General features: G+C 40.7%; 1 protein-coding gene across 4 annotated transcripts in view; it reads left to right on the top strand.

Annotated features, from left to right (window-relative positions):
• Positions 1-26520, top strand: part of garnl3 (GTPase activating Rap/RanGAP domain like 3) — a 137412-nt gene that overhangs the window by 12305 nt on the left and 98587 nt on the right. For 2 of the 4 annotated variants that reach the window (XM_066712736.1, XM_066712733.1), the window contains exons 1-2: positions 15039-15393; positions 22615-22684. In XM_066712736.1, coding sequence (XP_066568833.1) covers positions 15332-15393; positions 22615-22684 — 132 coding nt within the window. In that variant the 5' untranslated portion in view covers positions 15039-15331. Of the gene's footprint in view, positions 1-15038; positions 15394-22614; positions 22685-26520 lie in introns of those variants that run through there. The other 2 variants (XM_066712737.1, XM_066712734.1) reach the window with 1 other exon arrangement.

Raw genomic sequence — 26520 nt, 5'->3', positions numbered from 1 at the left:
TAGCGTGGGCAGACTGGGGCAGAGAGACCGCCAGGGAAGCTGTGGGGTTTGGGATGAGCTGGAGTGGGCAGGTGGCCGAAGACAGGAAGGGCACTGCAGTTGACTGGGCTGGGGAGTACCGGGGTCTGGGCAAGGAGCCGAGAGGAGTATGAGGAAGGGTCGAATTCTTCATGTGTTGCACAGGCATGTGTCAGAGGGGAGATGTGCCAGTAGAAGCAAATGGAGGTCTAGGGGGTCTCCAAGATACAGAGCGGAGGAGGAGGGGGAGAGCAGGGTTGTGTCAAGCGAAATGGAGATCAGAGGATAGAGAGGAGGAGGAGAAGACAGGGAGATCAGATGTTGACAGGTTTAGTGTGAGATGATGCAAAGCAGACACGGGTCGAGGAAATGACGGGACTGAAGGAACTACTAAATCTTTTGTGTGTACAAGCAATAATTATTTCCCACACTTGTGGTAATCAAACACATCTGACATGATTTCATGTGTTTGTTTTTCGAAGGCAGATCTAAACAAGGCCAACATTTAAAAAATTCAGTGACTAGGATCTTGCATACGCCTATGATTGAAACCCTTCTTCGATATCTGCCTCTCGATGAACAGATGAAATATTAAACTGTGTTCCTGAACATATGTGATTATGGAAGTGACTCGTGTGGCTGATTTCCAAGCTGGTGACTGTGTGTGTGTTTCATACGTTTATGGGATGTATGAAAATGATCATGATTGTAGTTGTGAGTCGTGACCCATATTGAAAGCTGTGAAAACTATCTGTCATGCCTGGATGTTTATGAATTATAATATCATGGGACCCTTTAAACTGGCACATAATATTAAACGGGAAACTGCCAGATATGAATCCACAGTGCAGCTGCCCTCTCCCTTACTGAGCATTAATAAACAAGTGCTAAATGACTAATGCTGCCCTTGGACAGCTCCCTGAGATTTTTGAATGTCATTTTTATCTCTTTTATATTATGTTTTTAAATGTGAACATACAAGTACAGGAAGGGACTGAGGTATCTCGAGTGACTGCCTGCAGTAGTTTTAAAGTTCCACATGAGGGCACACAAGTTACTGAGAAATTAGCCTTCTTTAATACTTAGATCATTATGCATCTTGTTTTTCATGTGTATTTATTTATTTAACATGGACAAGACAATTAAAACGTGGGTGGGCATATTAAACAGGTGTCAGATTGTAACGTTCATTGTATAAAGCACTTTTAGGCAAGGCTAATTCAATATTTACAGTTTTTGAAAGCTAACCTCGCGGCCTAAGGCAGTATGGTGTACAGGCCCGAGTGGAATGGACTGGACTGAATTGGTGAAGGTGAATATCTGCAAGGAGCACTAATGACGAAGATAAATTGATGCGTCAGCAAAGTAGACAGGAAGCGCAGTATTGGTGGACATCGTGTAGCCTGTAAAAGTGTCAAGCGCACGATTTTTAACTGTGATTTACTGTCAATGAGCGCAGAGCATTCCTCTCAGGTGGCCCATCCCACAATGAGACCATCCTTCTCTTCATTGTAGATTGCATGAATACAGTGTCTTGCGTGAATCCTTGTGTTAAATCTCTCCCTGTCTTCTCTCCTCTCTTGAGGTGAGCCCCTCGTTTTAAACACTGGTCATTCATTCATCCTCGTGCCACAATAACAGATGACAAGCCTGTGATTGGGGGCTTTTTTTCTTATTCTCAGGATATGGCCTCTCATTAAAATTAGTCATATAAACGTAATACATGAAGTGCTGCCTATGCAATAACCGAAGCTTTTAGGACAGTATCTAGGCAATACAAAAACAATTTAAAAACAAATCATGATTGAAAAATTAACCTCCAGCTGTTTATTCTTGTGTGGGTGGGTTTAATTGCTGTGTGATGCCCTGACACCAGCAGGGGGCAGCAGGACTCACGGTATTGCGATGTGTAAAGTGCACCTGCAATACAGGGACCAGGGATGCTGCACATCAGAAGCTGCCACGATGCAACGACAATATCGTATGTTTCTCTTGGGATTTACTCATATCATTTGTTTAACCGAATACAACAAAGTGGATCTCGGCGCTGGCGAAGGCCGTAGGGGCAGAGCAGGGCCGGTCCTGGGTAGATTAGGCTGTGGATTGATTGAAATTCAGTGCGGATGTGTCTGATTGATTTAGTACCGCAGTTCAGCCGAGCTCCCCACCTGGACTGAGGATACAGAGCTATTGGAAACATGATCAATGTGAGGGGGGCCTCAGAGCCGAGCAGCACTTTCTGTAATCCCAAATCTCCAGTCCACTTGTAACCGCCGGGATCGGAGAGAAGACTTTCAAGAGTTTTGTAAATACAATAAAAGAGAAACAAACAGCAATACTTGAAACGGTCACACAAGGCTAGTGTCCTTAATTTCCTCTAAAAAAACACAAAACTTTTGTAAATAATAGTGGTTTGTGTGTCTGTTTTTGATCAGAGCACCACTGCAAAGGGGAAAGTGACCATTCTTCTACCTCTGTTCAGTTAAGGGCATTTGTTCAGTTAAGGCAACTCTGGTCCATAAAGGCTGAAGGGTGTTCACGTGTTTGTATGCCCAGATTATCTCTAAATCTCCAAATCTAACAATCGCCCGAATTAATTCAGCCAGCCAAACATTACCAGGTCATCTCCAGTTGGTCTAACAATGACTTGCTGGATTGGGACTCCCCAGGACCAGAGTTTGATACCCCTGCTGCAGAGTCCAGGGTCCCCCCATTCCCCATTTGCCCACTTCATCATTGCACCGAAACACATGAAAAAATCTACCGCTACATCCAGAAAGGAGTGTTTTTAACGAGAACGTTTTCCTGCATTTCTGGGTGTCATTTATAAAAGACATCTTCTGTCTGGAAAGGGACTGTTGATAGCTCACACACTGAACACACACGCTCACACGTCTCGCTACAGTCAAACGCCAAGGGATTCTTCATGTGAGTTTGGCACAGTCAAAATGCCAACGATTGTCAAGTGATTTACGGAGATGTCATTATGTTCTGATGTTATAATAATGGCTGCAATAGGTTTCTTTTCATGACAAGCAATAAGCCAAATTCACATGTGTTTATAGTCAATGTAAAAAGCTTGCTTCCTGGCTTCATTTCAATTTATTTGACCCTGCAAGGCAGTTTATAACTCGATCCTTCTACCCTGATCCGAGTCCTGTTTTTGTGGTTTTCTGTTTCTACTCTGCTCTTAATTATTTCATTGAACACGTCATGTTAGTAATCATTTGTTTAAGTATACCTTTTATTAGATTAGACTAATTGCATCAGCACATTACACTGTTAACCTCCTAAGCTTTCAATAACAATAAGAATGTATAACAATGTACAATTATATTGCCTCATTTGTTACACAAACTGACATTCACACGTTGTCTCAGCACGGCCACTTCTCACCGGCACACTAAACAACCAAGAGCCAGCAAGAGGGAGGGGGAGAATAACAGTCTTTTAGCTTAATTCTACTGGGACTTTTTATCACATTTCATGACCATTAATGGGATTTGTCCTTGACATCTGGGTTAAAATCCCATGGGTGAAAACTTCCATGCGATATTGAATGGCAGGACCAGACTCAAAACACAGCTGGGATCACACACCGTCTCTCTCAACGTCATTCCTGTCAATCTCCGGCTGGCTTCCTCCGGGATCAGTCTCGAACACCCTAATAGCATGTGGCAATCGATTAATTAGGAGTTGCAACCCCACAAGATCCAAATGACTTTGTACTCCTGAACGGTGCATCCAGTAGAAGCCTCCACCCACAGGATGGGCCCTATAGCTCGGATCACGCTGGTGTCCAATCACTATGCTATGGACGGCTTCAGCTGAGAGTTCCCCAGGATGCTGTGGCATTGTGGGTAGGAGTTGGCTGGGCAAATCCTTATTTCTCCAAACAAAAGCAACTTCCTGCTGCTCATAGGGCACCAGCAGGTAATGCTATCCTTCCCTCTGGTGTATCAACCTCAGAAAACATCTCAGTGTACTATTGCTTGTAATGCACCAATTCATTGCAGATTTACATCACTCTCAAGAAAGTAAAAAGATACTCATGGCTTAATTGGTTGCTAATGTGCAATTGGATTGCCAGTGTTTGGCACAGTCTAATCCGTATTATATACATTTAAAGACAAGCTGTAAAATTGCACGAATCCCTATGATCTCAGTCTAGCCGCCCACTTTTAAAGCTACCATTTGAGATTTAATGAATGTGGTCTTCCTAAAGGGCACATTGCTTTTCTTTTTTTTTTATATACTTGGTTTCCCTTAAAATCAATTTGTAAACTCAAATGAAACGTGAAGCGGCAAGGATATTGAATTGACCACTTTTTTTTTCGTCTTTTAAAATATAATAATTCCCTTCATCTCCCGTTCAGTGGCTGGGAATCGCACCTTTCATCGCCCCAGATTTTCCTCGAGGGGTTCAGACAGATTTGAATCGGCCTTTGAAGCCCAGTGATGCTGCCTTGAGTCAGAAAATGACTGGGGGGCTACAGTAGAAGCGCAATGTATCTGAAGCAATGGTATCAAACAAACAGAGAGGCATCGATCAGTGCCTTAAGGCGGCACCAGGGCAGAAGTTTGATTAAAAAACCACAACCCTCTCATAAAAGCTCCTGCGATGGCCGTCTTAAAATATCGTGTGTCGTGTGGATTAGACAGCATCTTTGTGCCGTGCATGTCAGCAACCTGTTGTTAGGGCTCTTCTTAACTTCATTTTCTAGCTAATATCATTGTCTTAGCTGCAGATTTTGACGCATCGCTGGTAGACAGGTGTCCGACTTGCTTAAGATCTGCGATGGTCGCACAAAAGAGTAGAAAGCTCGATAGACAAGGGAGTATTTGTTACCCTACAGAAGGAGCCCGGAAATTTAAATATTAAAGATATACATCTAGCACAATGGAATATAGATGTAGATCAAATGTGGATATCGATTCCATTGGATAGTGATGTTGGAATATTCTACTGCTTTTATTTTAAGATTAGGGGGTGGGGGGAGAAAACATGGCACTGGAGCAAGATGCTTTGAATATTTTCTGGAAGGAGCTGTGCATCAACGGGGAGCATCTGACTGTAGATGGTCTGGAGCCATCTTGCTTTTCATTTGACTGGTGACTGGCCTTGATTCAGTATATGGTGGTGTACGTGGTGTCAGTCTGCAGAGGATGAATGCTGTTCCAAAAAAGCACCATTATATGACAAATTGAGTTTTCTGTTTTGTTTTGTTTCTTCTGTATTGACCGTTAAGTGGACATGCATGTCATCTTAAAAGCTCAATTGTGGGTCCACAGCCTATTTAAACCAATGTGTGCTAAATCAAATCTTCATTACAAGTGATACACACATCTTGTATATAAACAACTGTTTGTGCTGCTGCTGCCGCACATGTTTTATGGATGAGTGTTTGAAGGTACCGATATGCATTTGTATTTCCTGAGAGGATTTGCGCTGTTCTCCCAAACCCACCTCTTCCCACAAATAAAATACTGCTCTTCCTGACAGGATTGTGCTGCTTTATTATCCCCCTGTGTGTGCTGACAGAGAGCACGTCAGGCTTGTTAAAAATAAATGGGGCTATTTGAAGTCAACAGTCACTTCCTGTACGCGAGGCACAGAATTGAAGAGCACAGGTCAGCATGTCGCAGTGGGCTGGAGCTGCAGGGTAATGGATTGGTTTGTAGGGCAGGCATGCACACCTTTTAGCCAAACGTGACACGGGTGAAGACTGATGAATGCTAGAGAAAAGATAATAAAATATTGATGAAAAAGAAAGAGAGGTTATTTTCCAGAAAAAGCAATAGCACTTTGCATGGTGTATCAGTGGAATATGGCCCGGGTGTATCCCGTTCGAATGTTGTGAAAGGCGAAGAGCTTTAACTATTGGCAGTGGCGTCCTGCGTGCAGCTTGTGTGCGAGGAAAACTCTTCAGTGCTTTACAAATAATTAGTTGTCAATTTAGAGAGAAATGACCTATACAAATGTTAAAAGCTGTATGTTACTTTAGCTAAATAATTAGATACATTAGTGTGTGTGTGGCACGCAGAGGTCCTGTCGTGCTTGATTAATCAGATAATTCCGACAGAAATGATAATCTTAGTGGGAAAAGGGCACTTCTGCTTCTATTCTGTATATTATTTATCTGTATTTATTACTCTATATCATGGAAATATCAAACATACAGCAAAACCTATGCTATCACCACTAAAACTTTCTTTATTATCCCTTTAAACTATATGCCCAAAAGTGTGGGGGCAGGGGGCCGAATACCAGAGCGCTGATCACTGAGGATGTGTTTACACACTGGCGATGAAGTCATGACAATAGAGCAGCTGTCAAGACTTACGCAAGGTGGTTATGTGTGGCTACAGCTGTAAATAGTTCTGGTTTGTGCTCAATAGATATCAAACCAAAATCCACACAACAAAACATTAAAGTCCAAAGCAGGAGTTGTTAAATGAATGCAGTACTAACCGAATCATTACAATTATTATCCAGCTGTTCCATCTTCAAAGAAGTTGTGACTCGACCGCTCCTGTCATGACTTTTTACCACTGTGCAAACACAACCAATGCTAGAACGAATGGAGGGTAGCCCACCCGTGGACTGAAGGCGATGCAATCTTTTTAATAGACAGCAAAAGTGTGGGGAGAGATCTTGCGCTCCTAGGTCTCATCCTGATTCACTCAAAACAAGGCCAAGAAATCTTATCAGTGCCGTTCTCCTTGACACACTGTGTCACTGTGAGCTGTTTTTCTCTGTCCATCATTGTGTAAGTAGATAAAGTAGCTTTAAATTCCACCTGTAAAAAAATATATATATTATAATACTTTTATTCAGCACCAAAATCCAGCACATTTCTTCTGTCCAGGTTTTGAAAAACAGCAATTTTATCATGACTTCCCCAAGAACCACATGACTGTGCTGACTGTATGAAGAGTGACAGTCAAATTCAGTCCAGTACGGGACAACCTGCAGCAATACGTGTTGGAGAAATGGTCCGTAGTTATTTTGATTAGGGTTTACACAAAGTTCAGACTTGTGTCAACCCTGGTCATTGCAGCCTACAAGACTCCTCTGAAATCAGTCTCTCCTGTGAGGAAGGACACATCACATGAAAATCGGCTTAAAAGTTGCTGTATAAATTACAGAGGAATGTCAATTGAAATGGCAGAATTAATGTTCAATTGCTCATTTCTTAATTAGCATATCTTGTGCAATACCTCGAAATGCAATCACAATAAAGGGAGGAGGTAAAGGCAGTTTTTGACTTCTATTGTCCAAATCACCTTTCACCGATGAGGATAAATACTTGAATCTGCGGATCAATGTGCGTGCCTGATTCTACTCTGTTCACAGCACATATTAAAAGCCTCAGCCTAGATTTGATCTTATTGCTCCTGATCATGATATCAAAGGAAGAAAGCTGACTTAATGAAACCGCAGGGTAAGGAATGATTGCTTCCTATAAGCACGACGCTTTTGTTTATAATTAACGTGGGTGTTAATGTTTGCTGCAATTGTTTTGTCTGTGTTTTAACTGCTAATATTGAGCCTCTGCTTTATTTTTTCTCATTACATTTATTGCCATCTGGGATGTGTTTGTTGTTATTATTTTTATTATTTATTTCTTAGTAGATGTCCTTAACACTTACAGACTTACAGTTTTCACAAGAAACTTTTCATAGCTTTACAAAGTGCAGTAACATACACTATACAGTGAGCACACATCCTAGTATATGTGAGCTCACAGTTAAATACAGTTAAATCCCAGGTAAGTGCTAAAGGGTTGGGTGGGGGGGGTCATAGGAGAAGTTACAGTAAAATTATAGATGTGCTAGCAATGCATAAGTAATCAGGAGCGCAAGGGAGGAAAGTTTAATTAAAAAGAAAAAGTGCATAAGAGCAATATTGCTGAACAGCCCAAGAGATTAGGCTCCTGTATTTGTCATATAAGGTTAAAAATATATATTTTTGGGGGGTTGATATATTAAACAATCTAGATTCCAAGCAGAGATGTAATATGAAATGTAGATTTGAATATATTTTATGTGAATCAATGTAAATATGAATCTATAATTGATAATCAGCAGAGCCTCCCAGTGAACTGCTTCCCGTTTTCCCCTGCAATACGTCAAAACCATTTCCCGAAAATTGCTTCTCGCGCTGCTGTTGTAATTCAGCCTCACCATTTCCATCTGGCACTTCACCTGAGACATTTGTCACGTCTGAAACTCGCATGACAACGCAACCACTTGGATATGGCATCATATAGTATATATTATCAGCACGTTCTGTGTACAGAATAAACATGGTAAACATGAGTAGAATAATTCAAGTGCCTTTTTTCTAACAGTGCAAAGACTTTTTGGGACTTTATAAAGAAAGGATGCTTATTTAATTTCCTTAAATGATTGTTATAAATGTAATCAAAGTTTGATTGTGTCTTAAAAAATAAAACCCTTGGGTGTCCATAGTGGTCTAAATTATGACAGAATTAATCCAATAAAATTGTCTTGTGGGCACAACACTTTCCTTGCTTTCATTTTAATGAAAATGAAAATGGGGTTGTTAAGTGCGGACAGACACCTGTTGTCCATCTCTGTAGAGTTACACAGATTGGCATCGGACAGAAAGAATGCACCTTGTCGGGAAAAACTCAAACAAAACACCATCTATATACCAGTGCAATGGGGGAATTCAAGGATCTGAAGATCAAAGGAAACCTACTGTAATACATATCAATGCTTTACTGGATGCTTTATTTGAATTTTCTACTGTGTTATTGCACTTTTGTGTTGCTTGTGTAACTTGTAGTGCGCCCTGGATAAGGGCGTCTGCCAATAAATAAATAATAACAACCACACAAGAAATCTACAGATAACCCAGAGAGACACAGAAGATATATGCTTGGAATAACAAGAAGACACAGGATAATAAACAAACGAGTTAGAGCTCAATCTACGGTTCAGGATATTACGGCACTGCAATAGTGAAGAGGTTGAAATGGCAATGTGGCTCCCAGAAGATAAAGATATGAAATATATTAGCAGACTATATCAGCATAATTATTGAAGACAGCAGCCAATATAAACAACAAATAATGGTAAACAGTGTATTTCATAGACCTAATAAAGTTTATTTTTCCATTTGATAGAGGCAGAATGAATACTATACTGTTCCTGCTATGAGAGAGTCAGTGCTTTTTTATTTGCATATCCAGTTCCTCCCAGAGATGTTCTTTGAGGGCTCTGGACTCTTAAGCAAGCCATCTGATTATATCTGAGTGTTCTGCTTGAGCCACTGTATTACATACACAGCCTATGGACCTGGTGTGTTTTGGGCTGTGGAATGCAATGGTCCTCACGCTGTCCACTGTCCAAAATGTCTAAGTACTCACTGCGACTGAGGGTGGCCTGCACAAGACACAGTAGCGCTGGTCCCAACCAGCACCTTCACCTTCTTTGGACTGTACCACCAACCCCACATCTTCCAGTGACAGCTAACCAGGTGTCATAAAAGCCAGTAAATCAAAACAAAAATGCTGTTTGCTTTCAGGTGGAAAGAAAGAAGAAGTGGAACTACAATTGCTTCCACAGAGCCCATTACTCTGCCCTCATGATTAGATATTTTTAATCACTGTTTCCACTGATTGTGCTGAAAGGAACGAGCAGGTGAAGAGTTGCTTTGACTCTCCCGTAAGCCCCAAAGGCACATTAAAAAGGAAACTGATGTGTAGAAGCGAATGCAGATATAGACCCTCGACTAAAGGTTGTCTTGGGGTGCATTCATTCCTTTAATAAAATATTAACTTAATTGCATGCTGATGTAGATCTCAGTCATACTATTTTCTCACGTATTGACACATTTACATGAAGGACAGCCATGCCTGATCATTGTGGGTTCAGAAAACTTAAAGATGACCTTTTTAAAGCAGAGACGTTCAGTAGCCATTCTAGTACTGTGGTTGTTCAATCACAAACTCTCTGGGGAAAGAGCCCTGGGTGGAGATCTGTGGAAAGGAGTGGGTGTGGGATTTTATGCCTGTCTCAGAGAGGCTTTTTTTCCTAAGGATGAGTATTGAGTTTTCTCCACATCGGGATCATCAAATGCATTGCTGCTTTAAAACATGTTTAAAAATATTTAGAGCAATAGTTCAGTAGCAATATCAGTAGCCCAGTAGTGTATATTACATAGTGACTCTGGCTCATGCCACACTTTTATTACATTCCTGTGCGTTTTCTTTAAGACACACATCTACTGTGATTCAAATGCTCTGCCCCATGGTGGAGAGTGGCAGCTTGCCCACATCCGCTCTTCTCACACTGTGCTCTGTGGAGCAATGAAATTGGGTTCACCTACAAAATGGGGAACATGCCGTTCTCTGGATGTGCACATTTGCTTCAATCGATTTCACAGTCCAGTCCAGGCTCTGTTCATTTCCACTGTATTTGTTTAATTGCCTTCATAGTCTCTTTCTTGTCTGTGAAACTGTTGTACCACATTGCTGTTGGTGATCAAATTAACCTGACTGGAATGCACGAGATGATGAACCTTTACAAAACAACAGGAGACCACGTTCTTTTCAAAATAAAACCCTACAAATAAATAAATGAATAAACAGACCTCTTCAGATCCCTGTGTCACCGTGAGGGCATTAATTCCTCAGGGTAAAAATGCTGAATGGTTTTGGTAATCGGTTTTCAATTAGTTTGACTGAGAGGTCTAAGCTATTGGACACGGTTGGCAAACGTACTCTTTTCTCAGTCTGTGCGTCTCATAGTCTATTTCATAGTCTAGTCCAACTGGATATATTTAGTCTGCAGTCATTTTGAGGGAGTTGACTCAATCTTACTGTGACACAGGGATCTGAGAAGGTCTGAGCATTGTCACACTAGTACTAGTAATTAACAGTAACATAATCAGGAGTGTTATGACAACAATCAAGTGTTCAGAGCCAATTCTTAGCTAAGGGCATTGACAAGGCTTTAACACCCATTCTGTCGACTTGCCTGTTATCTTGAAATGTACTTTTGGAACAAATCACGTGCCACATTCAGATATGCTTTGAACAGATTCTTTCATATCTCGGATATTTCCGCCCCACTCCAGGCACTAGAATATATATTTTTTATCAGAAACAAATGGAAAAAATCATCAAAAGGAGATTATCTCATATACTGTACATTCGTCCTTAAATGGCAGGACTAGCCCAGCCCTCGTGTGACTGATTAAATTGCAAAACAAATGGTAGCTCTGCAGTCGTGCCTGTAAAATACAAATGCAGCTACATAATTTAACAGTCTTGGGAAAAGTAGCAGACCTGACTTTTCTTAAGTGCGGTGTGTATTTAGCTCCCACTTCCATGTCGTTCTGTATTCCACTTTGTGAGCCTCGGACCAGCAGGCGTGGCACTCGGCAGCGAAGTCAATGACGGCACTTGTTAAGAGACCTTCAATACACCTTTAATATTTACTCTTGCATGAATAGGTAAGATTGCGATCGAGATAACAGGCCGACTGCAGATTGTGAGTGCGTGTCAGGGCAGTGGAAAATGTAGCGTTCAATGTGAATTCCCGCTATAACACAGTTACAGTGAGCAAGGTGGAATACAGTTTTAATGACCCAGTTACCATCGAGTGAAACTAAAAGCCCCAGCACAGGTCAGGGCCAGTTCCTATTCAACTGGATGTTTACATGAGCTGACAAAAACCTAGAAGGTAGCAATCACAAATGTAAATGTTCATGGTTGACACTCCTCCCAAGGGGGGACAAAAACAACGTAATGACGTATTAGTTTAAGATTGTCACAGGATATGAGAAGACATGTATTTCATGTACAATCTCTTGCCAATTGGAGACCCTGGTGGTTGATTTTCAGAGGTCAGGCGGTTTTCAGGTGCCCAGCTTTCTAAAAGTGCATTGTGTTGTGTACGTACCCCCTTCCCTGCCTTAAAGAATAGTCCAACTGCATTCATTATTCTGTGGCGGATGACCTTGGGCACACGTTTAAAGCATCTCGCTATGTTGCTCTGGCCCCGGCTCACACATGCTGAGAGGCTTTACAGTCGCATTGTCGATCCTCAAGCTCTGTGGATTATTGGACGGATTTCAGCCTCACCATCCTCATTAAATGTGCCCGGAAAAGAAGAGAGAGAAAAAAGAAATACCACCCTGTGAGGAAGAACTGTGATATTCTTTGTGAAGCTGTCTGTGAAGAGGATTTATTGGAACCAGAATGCCTCAGTGGACACACTCCGCATGAACCCCGGCTCGGCCAATAGAAGCTGTTAAAAGTGCAAGCTGCTGTCAAATTCGGCACCTCTCCCAACATTTCACAAGTGTAACTCAACTTCGCCAACAAACACTGCCCCTGGAATCATTCACAGAATCGCCATTTCTCATATTCATCTGGACTAAACCTAAACACTGTTGAATTAAGCATTTTAAAGTGTGTCCTCTTAAAGTTCTCCTTCAGTTTTAAAGACCACCAAGCAAAGCATGGACTGAAACCCCACTTTAGCTGGTTTCCTGTGCACATGTGTTTCCCACATACAGTTATATTCATACGTTGCACAGCGTGTCACATTTCCTTCTTGTTGGATCAGAGTGTTTTGAAAGCACTGGGTTTGAAAAGACCGAACAGAAGGAAAGTCCCAGTCGACGGGCACTCGACCAGAGCAGATCAAGACAGCGATTTCCACCAGCTTGGAAAATGAGCACTCTGTTCGAAGGGGTCAGTCTCAGGACAAAGTTATCAATTTTTGATACACTCTCATTATTCCGAAGGCAAAACCCGATCTGACCTCTTGCTGCACTTGCAAATGGAGGCATCTGCTTTACTTTACAGGACCCGTAAGTGACGGAAGCATTTTCCCTCAGGGATTACTTTTTAAAGGTATTTTCCAGAGCTGGTGCCGGAGGCCTGTCTGTGTGTTTGGTCAAAACGTTGGTGGCATTTGGAAGCTATCATGTAAATCTAGATACCTTACTGAAATGACCAAAGTGCTATAAATCTGACAATTGTGTCTAATGTGTTGTGGGTGTTGGACAAAGTATCTTTAACACTGAACTCAGTAGTTTTAATATTAGTGTGTTTTCAGACGTACTGTGTGGGGTTTTCAGTTTAGTTTTTACAGCCAAAGGCACTGCGACATAATCAGCCTTCAAAACAGATCAAGATTTTTTTCCCCAGTTAACAAAAGTACAACACAAGCTACTGTCACAGCACTTAACACTAGGACTTGATGTTGCTAAACTTACAGTTGGTGGCTCATGATGGAAACTGCGGGAAATCTTTCCAAATTCTGCAGACATTTTTACGTAAAACCTGAGCTGACAGAAGGTGCACTGCAGTAATCCCTGTCTTTTCTAGGAAGCACATGGAAATTAACGAGCGTGATCGCTGGCATTTTGGTGGACGTGTTTTTTTCCTGGCATCATAGTTGAAATACTTCCTTTTTCCAATCTATCAGACATTGTAGTTTTGTGTCACAAGGTTCTTTCATTTTAAGCCTCAGACTGAGATTGTCTGATACACGAGTGCTGTACCTCAAACCAAGATGTGAAATGCAATTGTCAGAGCAAAGAAACACAACTGTCAAATTAACGACCTCTATGAACTGGCATGTACTAAGTGTACAAGAAACAAAATGTGAAAACGAGGTAGAATTTGTACTGTTGTGATTCTTTTGATTTGTATATGACTTTTTATTATTTTATTTTGAGATCATGATATTAATGCATTATTTTATTATGTGAATCAGATTAAGATATTACTTGTGACAGATGGTCATACTTTCAGTTTGGGCATCATTTGAATTCATTGAATTCTGCAGGAATTCACATTTTTAAAAGATTTTCTGCAGGTCTTCTTCAAATATCTGCACTTGCAGATTCTGTCTGGCCCTAGTGATGAGATCAGTCCTCCACTGTATAGAGAGAATTAACTTAGGTGTCTGATTATATTATATATTTATATATAAAAAATAATATTTCATAAAGAAAAGTATTGTTTGAGAAGAATAATGATCACAGTGCCATTGTTTTCAGAAAAACCTGGAATGTCACTATCCTTTCTAAGTGTTAGGTATCATTTCTTGTAGACTGAGATTGTTAGAGTATCATTGAACATCCACACGGAGGTTCTCCAACACCATGTTCTCAAAGCACACTTCACTCGACTGTACTGAGGTCTTTTTAAGCCATTCAACATGCAGATTGAGGATGAAGTGCCTTGTATTGGAGACTATCATTTCTCAGTCTTGATGAAGAAGATGCTTTAGGTGTTCACTGACTTGGCAGCTTATAAGTTTTTGAAGTGCAGCAATTGACAAAGTGGCATGATGCTTTCAACAAAATCATGCTTCTTAAGGTTGCCTTTCAAAAATCCTGGTTAAACATGTCATTGTGTCTGGCTGTCTTCCCACCCCCTGTTCAGTATCATTAACTGGTAGCTCCTTGTGTGCTCTGTCTTGCTCCTTTAACCCGGTGTGGCGGGATAGAAGTTCTTTATCAATCATCACTCGGTTCCACTAGGCTTGGTTCTCCTCCTTTCCCATCCTGTGACAGTCTTTTTATGTTGAGGGCTGCACTGAATATTTATCAATGGAAAAAAAAAACAACCGAGATGAACACACTGCCGAATTTCCTGCCAGAGATGGATGTCTTCTAGCGCAGTTGACTTTATTTAACCCCCACCCCTCACGGTGAAGCAGAGGATTGGACGTATACAGATAATGCCACCTCGAATAGCATCCAATCCTATCCTCGGCTTGTTGAATTGAGGGGATCAAAAACTACAAGCGCCATGATGCACCATCGCCCGGTCTCGGTTCGCGGAGTGGAACGTCTGTTCAAGGTGTTCGCAGTTCTGCGCAGATCTGCAGAATCCCTGCGCTCCCATTGGTGCAGCCGCACAGACCCGTGCAGATCTGCGCTACCCGAACGCGACTGAGGTTCTGAGAAGGGCTCTCTCTCTCTCTCTCTCTCTCTCTCTCTGCATGTGTTTAGAGGCAGCTCAAATAATGCTGTATTGGGAGGCAGGGCTTTCTATTGCAACGTCTGCGCTGTGAATGTGGTGGGGATGAAATGAAAAGTGCTGGAGTGAAGCAGTGGCAGCAGTGCGATGCTCAGTGAAGTGGTGTTACAGCACAGCCTGCCCGAGTACAGCATACATGACACAGGGAAGCAAACACTGATACATGCACAGAGGAAAGACAGCCCATGATTAAGGCGTTGTGAAGCAGGGATGTTCATATTTCTTCCGTGAACAAAACAACTTAACAACTGTTTTCTTTGCTGGATCTAAAACGCATGTATGGGGATATGAGCAGTGCGGACCCAGCATCTACAAAACTGCTGAGTTTCACCCAACGGTAAATTCATATTTATTTCTCTAACCTAAAAAAAACAACAAAAAACGTATATTGTACCTTTTTCATGTGCTACTGTTAATATGCAGATGTGCCATTTCTACTGTATACAGTAAGACAGCAGCAACACATTATTTGTCTTTATACTTTTTGTCGGATTGGCCGTTTCAGTGGTATTTGTAGTTAAACTTGTTTTCTGTTTGATTGATGTGACACACTTTTCATTAATCTTCTTCTTATTTTTTACAATGAGCAATTGCAGTTAGCTGTCACCCTATTGCTGCCACAGTCAATGTGAAATACCCACCGGGTCCTAAAAATGCAGTTTTGTTAAATGAAGCAGTTTGCTTTGGTTGTATGTTTGTTACGGGGGAAAGCCATCACTGCCGTGTCTGCAGATGTGTAGCATTGTAGGATAGATGTCTTTCCCACATGCCACGGTTAGACAACTGTTACATTGTGATCCGTTTCTGAGGCAGTGGCTTTGATATTACGCAGCACTGCAGGGAAACACAGTGCGATTCGAGCCGGCATTATCTGTAGGGCATTTAAACACAACCAACTCAGACACGGAGAGGGAAAAGGTGTTTTATATGTTTATATGTTTTATACGGAATATGTGTATTAATAATGTATTGCAATGTGAAGTTGAGGCACAGGCTAGGGTTCCACGTGCCTCATAAAACATAAAAAATAAACTGTTTGTCAATAATTGAAACGATGCAAACGGACACCAACCGGTGCTTTTGTTCAAGTGTACAGCTTAAAGAAAGACAGACCACCAGAGAAGCATAACTAGTGCATACATCTACAGCACAGTCCCAGCCACAGGCACACATTACTGCAGGAGTTGAGCTGGAGGTATTGGGCATGGTCACAATTTACATTATATAGTCCCCATAGCCTTTGTACTATCTTAATGAAAAGTATTGGAACTGTCCACATGTTCGTCTATGGTATGGTGACATGTCTGTGTCATTGCCTTTCACATAAACCTACCTCTTCTTTTTCAACCTGTCACAATATTTCCCAAGCTACATTTACCTAATTTGTTGTCTATACATGTACTTAGACTATCTTGACAGTGCATTCATGGTCCTCAAAAAGCTGATATAAGGCATGCATGCTTCAGAATGAATATGATTTTAAAATACTTGCAATGTTTGTCTATAACATAATTTTTGGCTTCTATTTTCCATGACTTAACCGATATGACTATTATTCAAATACAGGTAGCACTGTTTTTGTTGAATGCCTACTGATGCTCATTTACACATGGATTCACGGTCCTACAGTTAAGCTGCAGTAAACCATGGTATACAATAGGGAATTATTGCATCAGAAGATAACTGGAGGAAATTGCTCAGGGACATTATTTCAATATTAATTCTGCAAAAGCCTTCTATGAACACCCTAAATGAAACCAGAACTATACCTGGAGTCAGTTGGTGGCATGCCGCTGATATATTAATTTGGGTAAATGTAAACAGAAAAGCGAACCCTTTTGATTATGCTTTATGAAAGAACACTACACAGTATTAGCCTAGTTATTGACGGTATAAGGGTCAGGTAAGATATAGCAAAATGTGCATTGCTTTTGATGAATGGGAAACGGTGTCTTTTTTAAATCGTATTGTATCAATGTTGGTCAGCTGTTGCTGTGCAGTGTTATAACCTGCCTTCAGCAATGAATGTGGGGTGATTCAGCACTCGACAAATTGACTTGCTTTTCAGTCTGAAGAGCTCGTTTGCCCACTGACTGAATTGTCTGCTGTCACAACTTTGCTTTGCACACAGAATGCCAAGTCTAGATTTGAGGTCCGTGGACAGGTGTGTAAACCAGCCTCCTGCTGTCTGTCCCTTCAGTGTGCCTCGAGTTCAGAGGTGTGACGCAAAGCACCTGAACATGTTGAGGTCATTGGTTTTCTTCAGGGAAAAGCTGCTTACTTCCACATTCATGTAGTGAGCCACTGGCTTCTGTAGGTGTCGAGTTGAAGGGCCTTCATCTGCTCTACCTACTCCACCTCATACTGTTGGACAGTCCTACAGCTCACTAGGATCAGCACAGCAAGCAGACAGTGTTACAAAAATGTACAGTTCCTTGATTTCAGTTGATTAGTCTTGTCATTGATATGATAGTGTGGTATTAATCTTCTCTTGCAATTAGTTGTCATTGTTTGGGAACAGTGTGCAATGTTTTGTAATGACTGTTCCAAATGATCTTAGATTGCACAATAATGTGCCTTTCTATTGCTGTGATATTTTAGGACCATATAATATCCACAATGAGTTAGCGGCTGTCATGTAAACTGCCGCGGTGTGGTTCGTACCTACTGCTGAGTAATAACGGCACGACAGCTGAGACATCGAATGTGTCTCTTGCTCAGGTGAAGGAAGGTGGAGGGTTGACAGATTCACGACTGGTAGAGACTGACTGAAGCTGCCATCAATCTCCCATGTGTTTCAGATGGGATTACATGACTTGAAGCTATTTGTAATATTTCCAGACTAAACATGCTTTGACCGTGTTCCAGTATGTAGCGTGTTATATAAAACTAAGCTTCTGAATCACCCCCCCACCCCCCATTTTGCATTTCCTATTCCAACATTCACCAATCAAGGCAAATAGGTGCTAAACCAGTGTCCTCCTTACCTTTTTGAGTTCAGAGACATGCAAAACTGGATCTTGAAAGTTTTCTTGGCAACCTTATGAAATTGTGGCTATGTTTAGCAGTTTCGCATAATTGCACATTATTTGAATTGTGCATTGATTCCCTTTCTATGTGCTGGAAATAACATTTACCATATAAATCTTATGCTCTTTAAAAATCATGGTAGTTAACAGGTAACTGCTCTGCATTTTAAGTATACATAACGATCTTCACTGAATGTGTGTGTGGTGTTTTTTCCTTCTTCTTAATGAACCTAGAACCACTTAATGAGGGACAGAGTTGTCTAACTGCAGCTAATTTCTTTATCATCACAGTCCATGCAGATTAAAGTGCTCTCTGGTTATTTTCTGAAGGAAGAGGTGAGAGCGAGGTTGAATAAGATGGCTTCTGAGAAAGCTAGCAGACAATTAGATTGGCTGGAGGAAATTAAGGTTACCCTGTGTACCTTTCTTCATCCTCTGAGATCAATGTATAGTAAGCTGGGAAAATATATTAACTTCTGTTTAATGGAGCTGCCATTATTAAACTTGCGGATCGTGCTTCAGCTGCAGTCTTGTTGCTGGAGAGTAAGTGTGTGCAGGACTGGTGACTCTGGCCTATGCATTGAAAGAACACTATTTGAATTTTCAACACACTTGATCTGAGCTGCAGCTTGAATTGGCAAAGTAGGTTTGCTTGCAGACGTATACACTGGTTTAAAGGTCTAATTACACGCTCTTTCTGAAAGTGCTTCTCATTGCTCTTATATTTGATCGTACACATCCATTTCGTGCTTAAAAGTGATGTCAAATCCTTGGCAAAACAGAAATATTCATAAAATACAGGTAAGCACTCTATATACTGATATCTGTGCTGGTAAAATACTATGAGGAGATGCTAAACGCCGCTGTCTTGCACAGGGAGTTGTGGGATATAGAGACTTCTGGAAACGAGCTTCTCCCTCTACAGACTGAACGCTGCTGCTCAACTCGCAACAATAAAACAACTTCATATCTCCACACAATTCAATCTGATTCCCAAAGTGACATCACTTTTACACTTATATGCCAGTATTATTGTGATTAATTAATCTGGCTGCCATGACAAGCACTTTATATTAACTGAGTCTGGATTGAAACTCGTGCATATTCACGAGCTCACTGTCTTTGGGGTGTGGCTTTGTATTCAAGCGGGGGAATGAGATATAGCTAGAGAGATTAGTCAAGATATTTCAGATTACAGAGATGAGTGATTTTATTTTATTATACTTTCCCACCACAGATCGATAGTAGAGGTACTGATAACAAACATAATGATTATCATTATTATTTAATTTGAGTTAAATGTAATGGTTTCCACAATTTACATGTTCTTGGCATATGTTTTGATTACACATATACTAAGAAATATAATATATACTACAGCAAATATAAGATTAGAGAGAAGCTGTGGTATACAGATTTAAATTATGATTACTTTATATGTATTTAATTCATGGGTCTATTATATAGGTTATATATATTGTGACACCATGGGGGGTTGGCCACGGTGCCGGGTTCTTGCAATAGGTGGGGCCTCAGGGAAGGGATACAGAAACGGGGGTATATGGTCAAATAGTACAGATGTATGTACAGTGCAAGAGTGAACAAAAACAGAAGAAAAACAAAACCAAACCCTAGCTTCTTGTTGAGCCTAACTACAAAGTACAAACAGGTCCCTCCCTAAACATCCAGATAATCAAAAATAAAGACCTAAAACAAACAGACAACAAGTCCAGATCAGTCCAATCCGGTGTAGTCAGAGCTTCAAAGCCAATCATTCTTAACAGGTAATTTATTCACAGTTTCCTCTTCGTTCTCCTCCACCTTCCAGCTCCTACTCTCGACAGCAAAGAGTGCAGACTTCCTGCTTTAATACAGGAGCCGGCCAATCAGGAGCGTGGGTGGGGACACTGTCAATATTGGGGGGTTGCGACCCCTTTGCCGATGGAGCCCAGCATAGATTATTGGTGGACAATTAAACATTCTCGAAATGTTTTGGCGTCCGCAGTTACTGTAACATTTTTGCAATTAGTGCCCAAGTGAGCACTGGTCGTAAGCATTGATCAAATACTTTCCTCTTCAGCCAAAGCGGTAGATTTCCTTTCAACAGCCTGCCATTTCTTCCAAATGCACTCCATCCTATTTTCACTTTTCTTTTGATTTCTTCCATAATCAAATTCTTCTCTCAATTCTTCCATAACTGCGCTGGTTTGTTGTCTAAGGTAGACATAACTTTTGACTTCTTTGAGTATCTGATGATCTGTTTCAAATTTTCTTAGATGTGTCATATGAAAGCTGTTAAACATGCCTTTGGTTCATTTTAGGTCCAGTTTTCTTGCTTGCATCTGGGAGTACTCCTCGACGTACTCCTTTGCAGATCTTGACCTTGGCTGGAATTAAATCAAAACTTTGACCCACCCGCTAATAGAAGACAATAGAACTGTACTCAGTTGCGGCTTCATTTTTAGTAAGATGCCACTTTCTTCTAATCAGAAATGCAATGGCTATGTTGTACAGGTTTGTAGTTTGCTATTAGCAGGTGGGTCAAAGTTTTGTTTTAATCCGACCCCTTGTCAGTGTTTTTGTGCAGTCGGATTGTTAATATAGCATTGTTGTAGATATTTAATAAGAGTTATATATGTTTCCTCTGATTTCTTAGAGACCCTGACAGAGTTTAAATTGAATACAATGCTCTTTTGTAGTCAACAAAGCCCAGGCAGCTCATATTCTCTGCATCTTTCCAGTACTTCTTGCACAACTTGTATATGGATCCATCGTGTTATATCCACTTCTGAATCTTGCATGCTGTCTTGGTTGGATGAAGTTTGTTGAAATCTGGCTGTAGTCTATAAGCTATAATGACCCTGAAGGTGAGTGTTTATCTTGAGTATGTTTCAAAAAATTCTGTTTTTGTCCCAGAGCGTGCATTCTGCCTCATCTATTTATTATAGTGATGAAATACAAAAAAACAGAGATTAAATATAATCCACGCATTTGCCAAGAAGATATGCTGAATTTAACTGTGGGATCCAACAATTCTCCATGAGTCATATCTAATAACATCCACCCTCTTGTATACAAATCCACACTTCGGAGGCAGTGAACTCATGGATATGCATATGAAGCAAACACTTTCAGACCAGTCTGGGACAATATAAAGTAGTTGTCAGGGCAAGGACGGGTGACAGGGCCCAATCGTTCTTACAGTATCCCAGGTCTTTTCAGGTGTGTAGGATATACCACACTATCAAATCCATGGCAAACAAGCTCACCTTTATTTTTGCACAACACCGGTGAACCATTTTTGTATCCGGACTAATGCCATTGATTTCCATGTTTCCGTGTGAGTTTCATAGTGTGTTGTCAACACCATATATATATCAGTTCATCAAGTGTTTCCCTGTATTTTGCAACAATTTCTGAAATGGATGTGTATGTTCAAACATAATGGTAATGGAAAGCACTTTTATTTTAGAAAGGGCACGCAATTAGACCTTTAATCATGGTATCTGTGATGCATGATGCAGAGTGTGGTTAATTGAGTAGTGGCATCCAAAAGGTTTCATTTCATTAAAGGGCTGATGATTCTTCATTTAAATCTAATGCCAGCAGTATCTTGTGAAGGAATCCCGCATCTTTTGACAGAAACTGGTAGGATGTCATATCTTACAAAGCAAGTCTATTCTGGGTTATTTGCTTATTTTTGATTAGCTTGACATTTTATTCAACAAGTCAGACTCATGTGTAATAATGCATTATTACAGAACATACTGTAGAAAGTTTACATATATTCGTCACACAAATCAGACACCTTGAAACACTTTCCAAATAAGAAAGAATACTTGAATCATATCAAAAACAATTGTTTAAATAATCCGCTTTGAAGACAATGACATGTTTCTTACCAAGCTGTTCTTGCTGTTGCTGTGTTTTATGAAGAAGGCGTTGTTTTGAAGTAGTCTTTATAGCTGAAAGTTTCTCTTAAATGTTCGGAGGGACGCTATGAAAAAATTGGTTTGGATTTAATAAAGTAGTGTATTATCAGAAGGAGCGATTATGAAAAGCTGTTTTTTAGTGTGTGTGGGGGGGTGCAATTGTATGGCTAAAGCAGGCTTAGCTGCAGGGTGTGTATCTCTCAGACTGTTTCAGGAGGACCTCAAATGCAATTACAAGGCAGCTCTGGCCTGCCGACTCCATCGATCACATAATGACTTAATATTTAATTTAATCATGGCCTCCCTTCCAAAAAGAGTCAGGGCATTTGGAGCCGCAGTCCGGGGTGATTTGAATGCAGACTCAGCCCAGCGAGAGGAGGCTGCTGGAGAAGACGTGCCTGGGATGGCAGCCTGCGAGCAGATAGTCTCCTCGATCGGGGTCTGAAACACAAGCGACTGCTCATCGTTTTCATCATTAAGGGCTGGGCTCTGACTCGTGGTTGTTTTATTTTATTATCATTCTTTTTTTTCCCCCCCTGAGCAAGGCTCCTTTGCTGGCTAGCTATGTGCTGTACTGATGAAGGCTTTCTGTTACAGCTCTGCCTCTGAAGACCTGGGCTGCAGGCGGGGGGAATTCAGCCGGAAACACTATGGTTCCGTGGAGCTGGTAAGTCCTGGTTTTGTCCATGTGGCTCTGATTGGGACTGGGGAGGGTAGGGGGAGGTGAAGCGAGAGAGGGTTGGGTTTGCTCGGAGCGGGGCTGGGTCACAGGGCTGCTGTTTTCAATAGGTGCCAGTTCGTGAATCGTGTGTGCTTCGATTACGTGTTTTTGCTTGATAAGGACGACTGCAGATGCGGGAGACGAGGGCTTCCCTTCTATCTGAAATCACATGGGAGCTGCTGTGTAGCTGTGTCGCAGATACTGAGACTTGGCACAGCCCTGTGTCGGCTGGACGCACATTGTTTCTCTGTGCGATGAAAACATAAACAGCAGAGGAATTACTGCAATATGACAGCAGTGTGTGCACAGTATGGCTTTCCTCTTACTGGAGTTCAGGATTGTTTTCGATGAATAATTGAGTTGTGTGGTTTCCTGTGAGCGAATCCAATTAAAACAACATCCATATATATATACACATACATATCTGCACATACATGCATATCTACACATGAATAGCTATACATTCATACATACATATATACATACTCCTAGCCTTTAGAATCCCCCCTTTCTTTAATGTGTATTTTCTTATAATTTGACCATTTGTAACACAAGCAAGGTTTAGAAGAATGCTTAGTTGTAATGTATGTAATGTATGATGATAATGCAGATGTTAAAACATGGATTGTGACCAAATTCACAGTTTGGTTTTCGGTAACAAAAGGATGAAGGGTACAGGCTGATGGACTTTGAGTATAGTAGCTATAGATCGAGTATAGTAAAGTAAAATACAGTACAATAGACTATAGTAAACTACAGTATGGTATATTATATACCAAGGACAGAAAATGCTCCAGGTTCCGTGCTTGTAGTGCGTTCCCTGTTGTTTTGGCTGCTGTTGTTTTTTTTTCATTTCCTGTTCTTATTGTTAGCTGGGATTGCCATCTCTGATAAGCTGGGAAATGAGGTATTAGAAAAGACCGATATAAAGGACTGAAACCACACTTCAGTCAGGCTTCCCCTTTCAGATGCGGCGTGGTTTTGGCGGTTTGCTGTGGCCCATGAAAACAACCGGATTAAAGCCGAGTGCTCAACCACACAAAACATATCAGTAGCACCAGACGATATATATATATATAGTACATAGAGTGCCGATGTCCAAAATTAACACAGTTATGCATACAGTCAATGCTGCAGTGTGGCTGATGTGAAAGTTCCCTTTTCCTCTGCAAAGCAATTAACAGACCCACAGCACAAGTCAGGTTTTAAATATACTGCTTTTATGCTGCAGCCATTTCTCAAAGTAATGAAATCACCACCTAACAAATGTGAGGGTGTAGAACTGTCAAATTAATACAGCTATGCTGGTGATATTTGCACAACAGAATTTATATTCAGAGCACTTTATCCTATTACACCACGAGCTGTAATGCAGGCGGCTAAAATTGTGCGACCAATTCCCCTCCTCAGACGGCTCTTTGTGAGCTGTGCACTCGGGTGTCATCCTAGATCAACAGTATGCCATGCCTGGGAATACGATTTGGGCAGAAGCACGGTGCCCAACACATGCATTTTGTCATTCTTAAATCCATAGACCTGTGATACCAAATCCCCACTGAGAACCCCACAGCTGTCTTATATCAGAGAATCTGTAAACATCTAAAAATATATACACATCTCTAAAATTATACATTTGAGGCACTAAAGGAAATGTGTAAATCTGTTTTAAAAGGTATGAGAACTTGCAGTCTTTTTCTGGGTCTTAATTGTTCCCTCCGTTTTACTTACTGGGCTATTTTTAAGTGTGTTACCCCGGGGTTCAATATAAAGTAGATTAAAGCTTGTGTATTGCTGTATATTAGAACAACATCCCTGCAGGCTGAGGTTTGGGAGGATTTGGGGTATTTTACGCTTCTGATTAAAAACGCTTCTAAAGATGCCAAACTAAGTGGAACATAAAAAAACGAGGACGGAGATGCGATTTTAATTGAATTGATGTTGCACGTCCTGCTAAATGAAGGCAGCACACACATTCAGCAAATGAAACACTGAAGAAAGAATGTGGTAAAATGGGTGTGTGTAAGAACATAGTAGAATAAAAGTTGACAAATGAAAGGTTAAAGGTCGTTCATTTCTATGGACAGTATTTTCTGGACACTGTCTGTCATTATGCCAATGAAATTATCCACTTCCAACGAGGGAGAAAATGATAACGTGTTTGCGTTGTGGCAGAGTTCTGAAATTCAGTGTAAGAAGAGAAAGTTGAATATGCAGTGTGTTTGTTGTCAGTGAAAGGCATTTAATGTCAGTGGATTATTTTATGAGTTTCAGTAGTAGTGGGAAACCTCTTATAGAAGCAGGTGGGAGATAGTAGTGATGGAGGGATGTGACGACACAGAGGAATTCTTTGTTGTGTGCTATTGATCATAAGGCACACCTGATTGGTTATGCTTGGAGCAAGAGTGTTGCAAGATTGGGGGTTGTCCTCCTTCCAAACTTTAGTTGAAAACTGCATTAAGAATCGATGAGGAAAGCCGTGTGGTTTCGACAGTATTATCCACAACACGGAAGAACCCCCTCAGACTCAGATGACTATATGGGAATGCGGTCTAAAGTCAATGTATTTATTAACAGATTTTTTTTCTGCTCTTTAGGAAGTTGATTAATTTATTCCGTTAATTAAGGGATGACTTAATTAAAAGGGCTTTAGGATTTTAATTGAAGTCCTCACTATCTACATGAAAGAACACCATACAGTGACATCCTATAAAAGTAATGCCAAGAATTACTTTCCCTAATTAGGCAGATTACAGAACATGCATCCTATAGAGGGTTATGATAATATTGTGCGAAGGATTTGGATTTGTAATGTATTGTCTATTGGAAAGCATTACATTTGACACAAAATCCAGACCTACAGTTCTATAAGCTTTTAACAAAACATGTTTGACACCTTACCTATATTAACACTGTAGTTTGTACTAACACTCTTTTATGAGGTATTAGTAAACCAAAAACATATTTTTTAACCTATATTCTTTAAAGTATGTTATAAATAAGGTTATACATATGTAATAACTATGTGGTTAGTTACTTAATATCCAAGTAATTGAAAATTATATAATGTTACGTTTCAACAAACAGCCTGTCGCCTCCTTTGTCCTTGTCAATATCATCATACCCACCCAGTGCAGAAATTTGTCTACCCCTCTATTATTGACAGAATTGCCATTGAGGGCTTTCACAATGGTGTCTTATAGCTACAGCAATTAGAATGGGTTCCCTGGTTTATAAAACGACTGTGGAAGATTACTGCATTACTGCAAACAAGCAGGATTTCTGTAGCTACCAGTTTTACAGCCTATCTCACAGGGTAGGCTATGTATTTCATTTTTTTATGTTGTTGCACTCTAAAGCAAAATCGTGAATGAACGTCTGGTGGGCAATAGATATTCTGAAGTTTATAAATAGACACTTTATCATTTAAAATACATGTCATATAATTCCATTTTATGAATGTAAGCAGCCTGATGGGTCATCGGAGGTATTTAAATGGTATCAGTGACTTACAGGGGACGACGGATACATCACTGTCCATGTGCCCCCGCAAAATGTAATTAATCTAGACACTGTTGCCGTGCTGCAATCCATTCTCAGACTTCTCACTAAATACTCCCAAAGTCCTTTGCCAAGAGACCACCCTCTGGGTTGTGAAAGATCAGTTTAGTTTGCATACACATCTAATTCCTCACTTTTCTGAATATCTGCCAAGAACAAAACTGCCAATTAGTTCTAGTAGTGCCATAAAATAAGAAAATGGAGCTGGAACAGTGAAGGAGCTT

This window comes from Amia ocellicauda, chromosome 9 (genome assembly GCF_036373705.1).
Source record: "Amia ocellicauda isolate fAmiCal2 chromosome 9, fAmiCal2.hap1, whole genome shotgun sequence".
Lineage (NCBI taxonomy): Eukaryota > Metazoa > Chordata > Actinopteri > Amiiformes > Amiidae > Amia > Amia ocellicauda.
Note: the sequence above shows the minus strand (reverse complement) of the source record. Positions and strands in the feature narration are given on the sequence as shown.